Here is a 14,329-nt window from a genome sequence, read left to right as displayed (position 1 = left end):
AATTTCATTGGTATCAGGAGAGATTTACCAGTTGCAGACTGGCCCCATTCATTAGGCTGCAACAAGATAAATCAAGCAGGATAGCCAGTGGTGCCAATGTGGTTATTCCCAAGGCTGTACTTCGCTATTTCACAACAGTTTTCTGGGATCTCCTGATGTCTGCAAAGGAGTCAGTGCAGGAAGATGTAGTCTTTCATCTTGGCCGTATGCTGGAGATCTGTTTCACACAGAGCAGTGTGTATCCAAATTGTGCATGTCAAAAGGAGAGCAAGGTCATTCAAAGAGATTGCCTACTTAGAAATTCAGTGAGAGCCGTGGAAGACCTCTGCTTTCTGGTGGTATATCTTGATGACATTTCCTTTTTCCTATTCACATCCCTCAGCGATGTGCTGCTTCTCAACATATTGGCAAGAAAAAGGTATGTCTCTTCATAGATTGAAACTTCATCCCACTTAAGTCAGAGAAGGCTTTTCTGTCCAGAAAAAAGATTCTTCAAGAGAAAGATGATTTAAAAGCTAACAAAATATATATTTTATACATTATATATGTATATATAATTATATACGTGTAAGTATAAATACATATAAATCTATGCGTGCATAAATATGTACATATAAAATATCTTAACATTATATAAATATACATATATGCATGTATGTATGCTACCATTTGAGGCTTCTATTGTTAATTTGGGCCTTCTCTACAAGACTGAACGGTTTATTTTCTGCTTGTCTCTGACTGGAATAATTTCAGGGCTTTCTCATGTTAATCAAAGCACCACCAACTATAGAGTTTCCTTGTTTAGCTTCTGTAGTCCAGATTGTTGTAATGCAAAGTATGAGCTATTTGTTGCAATATTTCTTCTCAGAGCCCAAGGGTTTTGTCAGCTTGAGCACAGCCCACATCCCTGCATTGCTTCCTGAGCTGGGACGTTAGAAGGACGAGATGAACAGGGTGCATTCAAATCTTAGATAGGAAACCTGTAAAATAGAATTTGAGCACAAAATAACACTTTTCTGATTCTGTAGCAAAGCTGTGTTCAGCAAATTGGGCTCAGTACTTCACTGAAGGGGAAAAACTGAACCACTGACTGCTTATTATTAAAGATCCCTGTGATAGTTTTCGCAAGAATAGGTGTGTGAATCTCGCTGTCCTGGCCAGGTTCCTGTGTGTGTAATTGTGTTGTGCCTATCAAAATGACCTTCCCTCCAGCTTTCAGTCTGAACAAGGTTAGAAGTAGTTCTGGTATCTAACACAATTATTTCAAGCCTGCTTTCTTCTGCTCTTGGAGTTTTGGCTTTTCAATGGGAGTGAAGTAACTCCAGAATTTATATAATTAATTTAGTGTTTTGCAATATTTGAAAGAAAGTTCCACCTTATTACTAATTTAATTTTAGGTTTTAAAGTAGTTTATGAGAGAAATAGAGAGCATGGATATAAAATCAGTGACTGAAATTCTCACTCATTCTCCATTTTCCCAGCTTGAAGCCTTGCCTTATTCTTCCCAGGGTGACTCATACCCATATAGCCTTTTTATTTTTTCAAATTCACTGTCAGTTTTTGTTGTGAAGGAAAAATGTTTGTACATTTGAAGGAATGGGGAAAGCAGTACATTGCAAAGCTATTGTGTGCTGTAGGAAAAATGTTTCTCTGCTGGGAATTGGAGAAATCAGGATCTCAGGATCTCTGAGGGTAATTAAGAGCAGCTTTGCCTGACTTCTATTTTAGCTTGTGATTAGGAGTTTTGAGTGGTAAATGTCTCATTGTTTCAAAAGCCGATGATTCCTTACATAAATCACTGTAAAATATATTCCCTTTAGGGAGAGTTCTGCCTCTGTGTCTTCTACAAAAAATATTCTCCTCAAGAGACCAGCGGGCCTGCTGCCTGGGACTCTGATCTCTTCAGCTCTCAGAAAGTAATTGACATTAGACCTCGTTAATGCTCGGTTGTCATTGTGCCAAACGCTACAGGAAGTGATTCAGCAGGTCGAATCCTTTCCCCTGGTGCATTAATGGATCAGAGCTGTTGAAGTAGGAGCTTCAGAGGTTTTTTTCCAATGAAATGTAAAACTTAAACCCTTTGTGCTTTTCTTTCTTAAGGGATGACATGGCACATCTTTAAAAAGGCTGGCTATCCGTGGCAGCCCTGATTTTGAAATGTAACTCAGAAGAACATCTAGGTCCATTAGTGCTCAGCATTCCCCAGCAAACAAATCATGTTGTACCCTTCTTAAGGTGAAAGAACTGCTCCATCAGAATCAAAGAAACAAAAAGAACTGCAACCTTATGAGTATTTTTTCCTGCCATAATTTCCATTGGAAGGCTGATTTAAAGTATTGGCCTAAATCTGTTCAAGAACAACAGACACGCCTTTGTTCTTGTGACAACATTATTTTTTAGTTTGTATTGTCTTTTTATTTGTCATCTATGTGGGCATCTAGAAATTGCAGTATATGTCATCATTGCTCAGATACTACTTTCACTTACATTCCCCTTTCATAAACAGTTGCACATGGTATCCTCTATTACATATCATAAAGTTGAACATTATGTTCCTAAAGTATTAAACAGCAGCTGTTTAATCTCAAAAATGGTTGCTTTTTAGCAAGAGAGAAAATGATCCCTAAAGTTTATAGCGTAATGGAAGCTTTACCCTGGCTATGACTTACTCTCAGTAACTATATAGACATGGAAACAGTGTCATCCTGGGGAGAACGTTATGTAGTTCACAACTCCTTCATGTGAATAAAGGGGATTACCCATGGGAGTTAGGTCATTCCACTAATGTGGCTTCTTTTTTATAAAAGTCACGATATGAAGGTAAATCATGATTAATTTGGGTTTGAGTGTGAGAAGCAAGAGAGTTGATCTCAGTCCCATTCAACCACCCACATACAATACTACACCTAAGCTACCACAGTAGTCAGTCATTAATTCAATCTGTAGAGTGACCAGATCTACGAATATTAAAACCAAATTGATTTGGACTGGAATATGGTACTTATTTTTAGTGTATTTTTTTCTTTTTTTTTTTTCCTCAATGGCAAACGTTAATATGTCTGGCACAGATTGAATGCGTTAATGGAGGATTTAGCATCCAGAATTTTCCAGGGCATTTGAGGAAGAGGTTAGCAGCATTTATTATGCTATCTTGATGTTTGTATAATGCAAGTTATGTGCTAAATGCAAAATGCTGTAGAGTCCAGGAGAAACACAGAAGTTAAGTTTCTCATAAACAGATATAATGGGAAAGCAGTTGCTATAGGAGCAGCAAATTCTGAGGCACTAAGAAAAAAGGCAAATTTAGGTCCTGATACTGCAAGCTTGTCTATGTGCGTTTAATATAACCTGCAAGACTAAAAATAAAGAGACTGTACAAGAAGAAGTGCCTTAAACATGCTATTAGAGGGACACTGAAATTCTCTAAGTCCCTTTTGTAGTATGACTTCAGACTTCAGTGTAGTGCAGAGCGTTTATAAAGCTCTAAATTTCTGAAATATTATACTACACTTTATTTGGGCTATTTCTTGAGAAGCACTGCAATTTGTGAAAAGCTGGATCCGAAATACTGACAACTGTAAAATTAAAAAGACCAGACTGTTTATGCTCTGAATTACAAATATAGATAGTGAAGAGTTACATTTTACATATTCTTTAAGTTTAATAACCCTAGGAGCAGTTAGTAAGTGAAAAACAGAACATGATTTTTTTTCTGCTGAGTGTCCTTTTAATTTCACAGTGTGCAAATAGCTTTTGATGTGAAGATTTGGTGCCGAAGGAAGTAAGATAATGGAAGAATCTTTAAATTGCATTATATCACTCATGCTACTCTGCTAACATCAGCCATGAGCAAGGAGAGGATAGTAAGCGGAAGATAACAACAAGAGAGAGAGTCTGTAGTGATTACTGCTTAATTCAATTATTGGTTAATTAAATCAAAGCATCAGGAGGAAAAATCATTTGGATTAAAAATGAATATAACTTCCATCCTTTATTTGATTTGTTGTAGGAAGGAATAAATGGGGTAATTTAATCACTGACATAAGAAAGTTTCAGTAATACTTTCAGAAATAAGGAGACCTCAGATGTGAATGAGATAGCAGAAGAAAGCCCAGGGCACACCCGCTAACATGAAAGATGACTGCATGTAAGAATTGTGCTATTTAGAGATTGTTATTGTCATTTAAACTACTATTGTGTGCTATGTGAGCTGTGATGTGAACCCTCTAGTCATGTGGATAGTCAGATCAACTGTTTATTTCAGAATAAGCAATGGGAAAAGCCTCAGCAGAAAGAAAAGGGTAGGCTTTGTTTCCTGTGATCTGCTCTACTTCTATGTATTTCTAGGCTATCACGAATTGTCAGCAAAATTTTCACAGATCCCATCACTGAAGTCCCTGTTGGTATCTGTGAGATTGGGAGTTTCTATTTGTAAGTGGTTAACATACAAATATACTGATATTTACCTGAAGATAATGAAGCGTCTTTGCCATGAGAAATAGTTTAATAATCCAACAACATTGCATTCCCATGCTCTGACAAAGTTAAAAATGACAACACGGCTTCTTCTTAAGACTCAGGGAGAGATTCTGTTTGCACCTGTGGCTTTTGTTCTTAGTTGTTTTTTCTCCTCCACTTCTCATCACATCTGGAAACTTAGTACTGTGGTGACAATACTGTGCTATTAATTGGGACTCAATTTTTGCTTCCACTTCAGTCTTGCTTTTCCGCCTTTGATTAACCTCTTCCACCTTCCGTGGGATAATTCCACTTTTGAAACTGATACTGCTCTTCCCTTTCATCTACTCTTTCTCTTGCTCGTTGTGACTCTATGCTCTTTGGAGAAAAATATTTTATTAGTTTTTCTCCGGGGTCTACCGCAGCAGAACTTTGGACTCAAATGTGTCCTCTAAGGCTATGCTAATGAGCAGCCTGAATTTTTCAATCTGTTCCCTACAGTGTGCAGGAACTAAATCAACAAGATAATACTTATAAGGATGTAGGCATAATTACTGAGGGTGCATTAACTACCTCTATTAAAATATCTTAGTATGACAAATTTCAACTAACACTATAACCTTGTTTTGATTATCTTCTTGGCCCTCTTAAACACTGTATAGTTGGGTTGCTATAATTTTTTTCTTCCTGAGGAAAGCATGAAGCAAAAGGCTAATTTTTTAAAAATTTTTCTTTTTTTTTTTTTTTTTGGTGGATAAGGGAGACTGAATAAAACTGTGATTCTCTTATTAGCAACAATCCAGACTTCCTGCTACAGTGAATTGACAGCTTTCCTTAGTCAACGGAACTACACTGGTCTAGATGCCAGATCACAGGACACAGGCTATTTTCTTACTTTTTATAGCCCACCTGGCTCAGAGTTCAGAGTACTAGATCAGCAGTTCCGCGCTTACCTCCTTTCTGTGCACAGGCTTCCACTGTGCCCTCCTGTAAACCACTTTACTTCTCCAGACCTCAGTTCTTCATCTGTAAAATAATGTGGTACTGCTATATTTTGTAGAAGTTTCGCGTGGATAAATACATTGAAGATGGTGGCCCTCTCAGATATGGTAGGAATGGGGACTGCGTAATTACCCATGAAATAAAGAAAAGAATACATATCAAAATAGAAAATCTTCATTCAGGTAGCTTCCTTTGGCCGTTACAGTGATAAGCTTCTCAGCTAATCTTAAAAGTTCAGATTTATGCCAAAGTTATGAGCAATTTCAAGTGTTTTGTTGTTTTTGTCTGGGCACTTTTACATGATTGGCAAGCATTAAAGATGAAAATCTTTCTGGGGTGATGACTGTGAGTGCTTGAATAATAACTGCTATTTCAACCTTATTTTTTATGGCAAGTAGGGAAATTTTTCTGTTAAAGTGTAAGCATCAAGAACATGAATTGTTTTGTGGGGGAACACACAAACCTTGGCTTTGACAACATCCAAGTAGCTTTGCCCCAGACCTCTGTGAAGCCCTAGATATCACCTGGTGGATTTAAGAGTGCCTGTGCCATACCTAGCAAAACCATTTTTTTCTTTGGTGTTGTATATGTGTCAAGAACGCAGTTTGCCTGTTAATCTGCTCCTTTCTTCCTTTTTTCCTTTTGTTTGTATATCCTTTAGAACCCCTTCCTGTGAGCAGTGTTTCTATCTATGATTACAAACCATCTCCAGAAACAGGAGTGTTGTTTGAAATTCAGTACCCAGAGAAGTACAATGTTTTTACCAGGGTAAATATAAGCTATTGGGAAGGAAAAGACTACCGAACAATGCTGTACAAAGGTAGGAGGAAACTACTCCACTAAAAATTAATGCTAACTCTGCTGGAAACATTTTAAACAGTGGTCTTAGGTGTGGTTTTGGCATGTATTGGTTATAATGATTTATATTTCTGGTAATGTGTCTGTTTTATATAATAACTTTTATATCATGAAGTAAGGGATGGGTCTTCGAATTGAGCTAGTGTCTCACTTTGGATTTAAACCTGCTTCCCATCCTAGTTCTAGTGATACTTCCTTTCTTTTGGATTTTAGAGGAAGACTAGGCGGTCTGGATTTCTTTAACCAGTTCTGAAATTAACCTGGGAAGGGATCCCCAATTTCTGGTGCTTCCAAATAAGCATGTACACTAAAATCCAAAAAACTTTCCACTAGTTTTTATATCTTCCCTGCTGCTGCACAATCCAAAACAAAAGAAAAGGAAAAAGGAAAGAAACCCAAAACTCAGCATTTTTTTGAGCTGAGTTTTTGCTTTCTAGATATGCTTGTTGAAATCCCTGGATGACATTCTGTGTCAGTTGAAAGCATTAAAATTTCCTAGTCCCTTCCCTCTGGTGAAGGTTTCCTCTTTGGTGAATAGCTGATAGGAGAGCTCTGGGATGCCCCAGAGCTGGGAAACCCATTCAATATACCTGATTCCCGGTGCAGGATTTAAACCTGGTAGCTCTGTATCACCATACCGTGGCTAATATACTATGCTGTGTAGTACTGCATATTACTGTAGCTTTCAGTATTATCCCTGAGCTAATAAACCCTGCTGTATATTATAAATTTCATTTTTCTTAAAATAATCTAATCAAAGTCAATCTGACAATCTAGACAGTCAGTCTAAACAATTTAAACAACCAATCCAACCATCTAAACAATCTAACAAAAGCAAATTCTGCTTTCTTTTTTATTTGTTTAAAACTGAACTCCCTTTTGCCCTGCAGTATAGCTTAAGCATAGCATTTATCTCAAAGATGTAAATGGGACTGTCCTGTGGAAAGCATCCTAAGAGGTGAGAAGGGCACCTGCGTTCTCTGCAGGCCCTGAAACCCCAATGGTTTAACATTGCATAGTGGCAGTAAAATGCCTTTGAGCAATCCAGTAGGTGCTGGATTGAATTTTAGGCACTGAACTAAGGCTCCCAAAGTAGAAGCCTGGTCACTGTAAGCTCTCTCTAAAGTCAGCAGAGGGAGATATGCACCTCCAGAAGGAGGTCAGAAAATTTTGGAGTCTCTTTGCTTCAATACAGAGTGGGGCTAGAAATCACATTTTCAATGCTATGAAGTGCCAGAAGTTAGGAAGGGTGATTCGGGATCATAGCACAAAATATGGGTGACCTCTTTCCAGAGAACAAAAGGGATACCAGCAGTAATTTTTGTCTTCTACAGCTAATACATGGTTCCAGGGGCTATAATGCTGCAGCTGCAGCTGCTGGTTAATAAAAAAGTCAACCTGAATTAAGAGATTCACTAATCAACCCGCACACTCCTTCCCGTCGCCAGCTAGCCCTAAGCAACTTCTCTTCAGCCTGCACGTGTTCTGATGGTGGACATGAGCTCAGCTCTCAGTACCGCGGCTTGCACGCAGCTGCATAGTGGATGGCCCTTTGAGCATCTACCCCGAATGTTATGCCTCAGTCAGCAAAAGACCAGGGATGCTTTTGCATGCAGCAGTTAGAGGTCTGCAGAAACTGTCAGATGCTCTTTGAGATATTCAGTGTCACGTGGAACAGGTTGCCAGGTTCAGTTCCCTTTCCTGTGAAAAGTAGCTCATGTTTCTTGTGCTGGGCTTTTTTTTTTTTTTGTAGCAAAGTGGTTTTGACAGCCAGGAAAAATGTCGGCAAACTGAATTATTAGAATTTCATGTCTCAGAACAGGCTGAGCAATGTTTAAACATCTGAAACACTGCCAGTTCGGCATGTGCAGTTGCATTATCAGAAAGTGAACTTTTGATGTATTTTCCTCTTTTTTTCCTTTCTTCTTTTCTTTTTAAACCTTCTGCAGATTTCTTTAAAGGTAAAACAGTTTTCAATCACTGGCTACCAGGTATATGCTACAGTAACATCACATTTCAGTTGGTATCAGAAGCAACCTTCAACAAAAGCACGCTAGTGGAATACAGTGGGATCCAGCATGAGCCCAAACAGCACAGAACAGGTGAAGAAAATGATTACGTACCATTTGCTCCAAGTCTGTCTGTCTGCTTTCCTTTCTGCCATGGGGAGGGGATTGATCCCCCAGAGTGGAGGGTCTGTGTGGGGGCAGTCCTGGGAGCTGCTCCTGGCCAGGAGCATGGGAGGGAGGGTGCTGCAGCTAGTACATAGGGTTATTTGTACAATAGAGTGCAAAGGGAAATTTGCATGAGCGTTTCTGTTATGAAGCTTGCTTCTTAGAAAATAAATTCTGCTTCACATGAGATATCCTAGGCCTTGTGCTAGGAATTAATTTTTAAGCCACAGGAATGGCTGCACTGAGCGTACTGTTGATCTATCTACATTGGGCTGTCTCCTTGTGCGGTGAATCATAGCTAAACTGTTGGAGAAGGCCTTCCTCATTGTGCAGTCTTCTATCACGGAGAAGAAGAATGTCGTAGTTGCCCCACTTGGCGGCCAGTTTATGCCCTCAAGCATGAACTTCTAATTTCCAAAACAGCAATGTTGCAAAGGCTGAAAATTGCATTTGTTCAGGGTCCAGAACTAATTTAATTTGGTCCTGGGACGGTGCCCAAAACTTTCCTGTTAATATGTTGGACCACAGACATTTTCCAGGGTCCAAAGTGAAATGAACCAGTGGTAAAATCAAAAGGCCAAATCTTCAGATGAATACACTGATGTTCGTCCATTGCCTTGGACAGAGCAAAGCCAACTGATGCCAGCTGAGTTCTGTCCTGAGGATCCTAAATATAGTTATCAAGATATCAAACCATAAGAACGCAACCAACAGGATCACATTTTTCTTTCCTGCTGCCCTCCCATCCCTCATTCTTTGCATGAACTGCAATGAGATTGTAGTGTCTGGTTTTGTATTAGTGGCTGTGTCTGGGACAGGGGAGGTGAACAAATTAGTGTGTTGTAAGGTGCCAGCTTAAAAGGTGCCAGTCAAAATTGTTTGCAGAGGCCACTTGCACTTATTGTGTGTAAGGGCAGACAGACAAGCAATTACAGTAAGGCAGACAAAATGCTGTGTGTTCACCTCCTGGCATAAGTTGAAGTAACTTCTTTGTGTGCCAGAATTTCATCTTCTGGAGACCCAAATCTTAAGATCAAGCTTTCACAAATATTAACATTTAAACTGATGTTTAATGCTTGTGAAAAGGTGGCTGCTAAAAGCATATGAAAAGCCCTACAGCAACATGAAGGTCATACTTTTTAAATACGAGCTATGCCGTATATTAATTTTGCATATGTTTTTCAATTCATTTCTACAGAAGTATTTTTTCCATGATCAAGATCTTTCTGGAAGACACAATAAAATAAATGAAGATCCACTCTTACAAATTCACACTCGAGTAGCCTTGGTGCTGTAATAGCACTGAAGTCTGATTTACTGTGACTTCACATCTATTTTTCTTCCTGGTATTCTTGAGTCGTGATTCTTCTGTGAATTTACACTTATCTTGATCCCACTAGAATCACTTCTGCTATAAGTATACGTAAGAGAAGAGAGAATCTTAATAAGAACAAGTTATTTCAAAATATCCCTAGATGCATTGTTTTTCTGCAAACAATATTTCCCTGGGGAATTAACACATCGCAAAGGTGCACAGAACATACCTATTAAAAGACTAACCCTTGCTTCTCTTTTAGTTCCTTACCCACCTCGAAACATTTCTGTTCAGATTGTACCAATCAACAGAAACAACTGGGAAGAGCACAGTGGGGATTTTGCAGAAGAATCGTTCATGGGACCACAAGAAATCATAAGGAAAGAAAAACCTAGCCATTTTTCTGACAACCCACCTGACATTCCAGCAGTGAACACATCTGCAGCCTGGCCGGACTACCGCTATAACAGCACTGAGTACGAAACCACGTCGCAGCCGGACTGGTGGTCTAACGAACCTGCATCGTTAGAGGGTGAAGAGGAGTTTGTCAATGCAGTTTCCAGTGATTACGAGGCCAATGAAGTCAACACATCTGGAAAACTCACGCCAGAGCCCCCCTACTTCCTTCCTGTACAAATGGTGCTGACCTGGTTACCACCAAAGCCACCTACTGCATTTGATGGTTTCCATATCAATATTGAAAGGGAAGGTAAAACAGAGCCTTATACCCTTTTCATACCCCTTTTCTGTAATTCCATTGGTGGGTTGTCTCCTCTACAAATTATTAATTACCTAGTACTCTGTTTCAGCGGGCTTTGTTAGATCTGCATTTCTTGAGAAGTTTCTTGCGTTGAATAGCATCCAGTTCTGGCTGGCCTTCATAAAAGTGAGGGAGGAGGGGTAAATTACAGTTTGCAATTCTCTTTTGTGAAACAAGATTTCTACGGTTGTATATATTGCCGCACTGTTTACACTGCAGTTATCGTAAATCCATTCTGCTATTGGAAAAAGGAGGAACGAGCTGATAGAAATTTGAGACGAGGAAGGTACATTATATCATGTAGCTTTGCCTGCCACTGAGAAAGGTTCTCAGGGGGACCTCAACTGGAAGGGGCATATAGAAAAGACAGTCTACATTCAGATTAACAGTTGTCTCGGAGGACAGCTACTGAACGTGTTCCTTAGGCCACAAGGAGGCTGTGGTGGAGAATGAGGATACTTTTCAAGTGGTGGAGCTACAATAAAATAGCCATGTTGCTTAAAGATTTTCTGTTTTAAAATCTATTTTCTCCAAATGAATTTTATTTCCTGACAAGCAGTTCTCATACTGAAGACAAATACTTTTTTTGCAGAATGAGAAGGCAATAGATAGAAAACTGGAAGCTCCTTTTCTTCCATGCCGTGCTGTTTTTCACTTGCACAGTCATGGCAACCCTGTTTTATCATCCCTGTTACTGAATGAAAATTTGGCCTGGGTTTATTGTTCCTCTACACCTATACTGCAACCTTAGTCATTAATTACTTGTGTGCTGATGGCAAGAAATAAAACTACCTACATAAATCCAGTCCTGTTGGATACCTTTTAATCCCATAGCAGAAACAGTATTAGCACTCCTGATATAAATCATTTTCTCAGTGGCTGGAGCCTTTCAAATTTCAATTAATCCACACTTTTTTTCCCCCTGATTTAGAGAACTCCATGGAATTTTTGACAGTAAGTGAGGACACTCACAAATTTGTTGCTGAACTGAAAGAACCAGGAAAATATAAGTTGTCTGTAACAACGTTTAGCTCCTCTGGCTCTTGTGAAGTTCGGGGAAGTCAATCGGCAAAAACACTTAGCTTTTACATCGGTAAGTATCTCAACAAATCTGTCTTTTTCTCCCAAACCACTGTAACTTTAATGTACAGAGGTTGACCACTGTGGCAGCTATAGCATCTGCTGCAGGATCAGAAGAGTCTGGTCTTCTGGAATTCCCTGTGCCAGAGAAGGAAATAGAGGGCAAATATGTTATATATTATATCCTGCCTGGATGGGCCTTCATCGTGCCGTCCTGGCAGAGCTAAGGACTGGAAGCAGGTGAGGTATTTGATAGAGTCATTGCCCAGTGTTCAGAAGTGGCTCACTGAAGCAGGTTCCCCTCTTGCATCTTTCAAAGAGAGGATTTAATTCGTAGAATTAAATCAGTGGTTATAGAGATTCTTGGAAATATTTAACTTCCTTAGTCCTGGAGGCTGTATGTACCGGGTTAGGGATGAAGGGCATCTCAGGCTGAGAGTGTGGGAATTGCGCAATTAAACACTGAACTCTGAAATTACATGGTCTCTGAGAGAACACAGGGCAAATTACAGTAGATGAAATAGTTCAGCCTGCTAAATTCAGAGGAGAAAAAGTAATTTATTATTTCCCTGTAGAATTCCAGGGTTTCTTAACTGAAGATTTAGTAAAAGACAAAGTAATAATACACTACTGTGTAAACCAATATCATGACTGACAATTAGATCAGCAAGTGAGACAGGTGTTGGTGAATTCACATTATTATCCTTCTGATGGCCGTGGTCACCTTTGTACCTTTTTCTACAGAAGGAAATAGATATAGCCTACAAAATGCCCATACAACAAGAACAGGGGAATACTTGCAGCACTACACAATTTTACATGTGGGAGGATAGCATCTCCCCCAAACCATGAACGCTGCAACAAGACACGGTAGCTAAGGCTGACAGAAATATTCATATTAAAAGGAAACTTAAGTACTTAAGTACACTACTAATAAAAATTGTGTCTTTAGTAGCTCATAACATTTACAAATACTAACTGTTTAGGCTTAAATTCATCATAATGCTTGACTGCAGGTAACTGAAGTCCACTATCACTCCTATGTTTTTAACAACTTTATAGTTGAGAGAAATAGTACTTGGAAAACAAAGAGAAAAGAGGAAACAGCACATGAGACCAAGGGTCTCTGCTGTTGTAATCTCACTGTCTCCTGGTTTTCTTTAGGAATAGTTATTAGACAGCTTAATTATATGGAAAGCATTAAAGTATATATAAGTATACAAGTATATCAAATATATTATGTAGCATTGCTATTAGTACCAAATGTTACTCCATTTTACAAGGTGTGACTTATTTCCATTAAGCAATATGCAATACAGTGTCCTCCATAAAGTCTACTAACTGGGGACAGAGACCTGAGAGAAATGAGAAAATGTTAACCCAAAGTATAGGTGTATGGATTGCTAGATTAAGGATGAACTTGAATCTCATTGGATATAAAGTATTAAGATGTTACAGGAATGTAACGAATATTTTCACTTTACATGTAACACATGAGAACGTTTGTTTTTTGGGGGTTTGTCTGTTAGTTTTGCCAGCTTTTAGAACCAGATGAGGATTCTTGGCAGTTGTCTTATTTATTCTGTCAAACGCAAGATCCTTAGTATTTTACATAGATTTTATATGTATTTCTGGTAGTATGCCAAATCTGAGATGTGCACAAGTACTTTTGAGGTGAAATTGCTTTTCCATTCCTCTTTATGAGCCTGATCAGGCAGGCGTTTTGTGTGGAGACTACAACTTTGGGCCATGACATGAGGTAGCTCAGTTCCCTTAATGCCGATGCTGAAACAATTTCTGAATAGTAAGAGCTATACATAACATCCACTGGCTCCAGAGACTAATCTAATGATCGAATTCCTCCTTTTACCTAAATAGGTGTGGGTCTGCTGTCATGAATAAATTTTGCTCGTAGCTTCAGCCTTATCTTATCCCTGTAGCACTCAGTCAGTGAATCATCCTGTCAAATTACTGGCTTGTATTACACAACATTTTTGTTGCACCCAGATAGCAGTATGGATTGTCGAATGTTATAGGCTGATCTTACACCAAATTCTTGCTCTGGCATTTGTTTTATTTTCTCAATAAACATAAAGTACCATTAGAACTGCGTGGAGGAAGGAATGTCAAGGAGAGAGCTGTCACAAACATCACTTAAAAGAGACAAGAAAAGCTGACGATTTTCATGAAATCCAAAATTTTGACCAAGTCTAGCTGAAGTTATTTTCCAAATTGTTATTTTATCTACATTTAAACCTATGTGCTCTACCAAGTGCTTCAAAAAGTCTGATGGAGAATGAGATTCTTCACTGTGGTAACCCCTGTGAACTCGATTTGCATGCTTCAAGGCTGTAGTACACTTGGAGGGTACGTTAGTATGTGGAGGGACGAAAAATTTTGTGTGCTTATCCTTTAATATTTGTCAGTGATCTGTACATTATGGGATATCACTGCTTTTAAATGTTGCCTTGGAGCAAATCTGATACTGCTGGGTGGTTTCTGGTAAGCAATAGCTAATACTGCAATCTGAATTTTCAAGCAGTGACGTTTCTCTCGTCATCTGCTCTGCTACAGGTGAAATAGCACCGGCACCGGCCACAGGCTGTTTCCCAGGGGCTGCCATCTTCGCAGCCTGCGGGCTGTGGAGATGGACAGCCGTCCATCCAGCTTCTTCCACTAGTA

At 39.1% G+C, this 14,329-nt stretch overlaps 1 protein-coding gene across 1 annotated transcript in view; it reads left to right on the top strand.

Moving 5' to 3' along the window:
- PTPRO (protein tyrosine phosphatase, receptor type, O) overlaps nt 1-14,329 on the top strand; it is a 66,030-nt gene that overhangs the window by 2,906 nt on the left and 48,795 nt on the right. Inside the window, exons 2-5 of the mRNA XM_009332851.1 lie at nt 6,122-6,280; nt 8,268-8,420; nt 10,070-10,516; nt 11,499-11,660. Coding sequence (XP_009331126.1) covers nt 6,122-6,280; nt 8,268-8,420; nt 10,070-10,516; nt 11,499-11,660 — 921 coding nt within the window. The remainder of the gene's footprint in view (nt 1-6,121; nt 6,281-8,267; nt 8,421-10,069; nt 10,517-11,498; nt 11,661-14,329) is intronic.

This window comes from Pygoscelis adeliae, unplaced genomic scaffold, assembly GCF_000699105.1.
Source record: "Pygoscelis adeliae isolate BGI_AS28 unplaced genomic scaffold, ASM69910v1 Scaffold38, whole genome shotgun sequence".
NCBI lineage: Eukaryota > Metazoa > Chordata > Aves > Sphenisciformes > Spheniscidae > Pygoscelis > Pygoscelis adeliae.
Note: the sequence above shows the minus strand (reverse complement) of the source record. Positions and strands in the feature narration are given on the sequence as shown.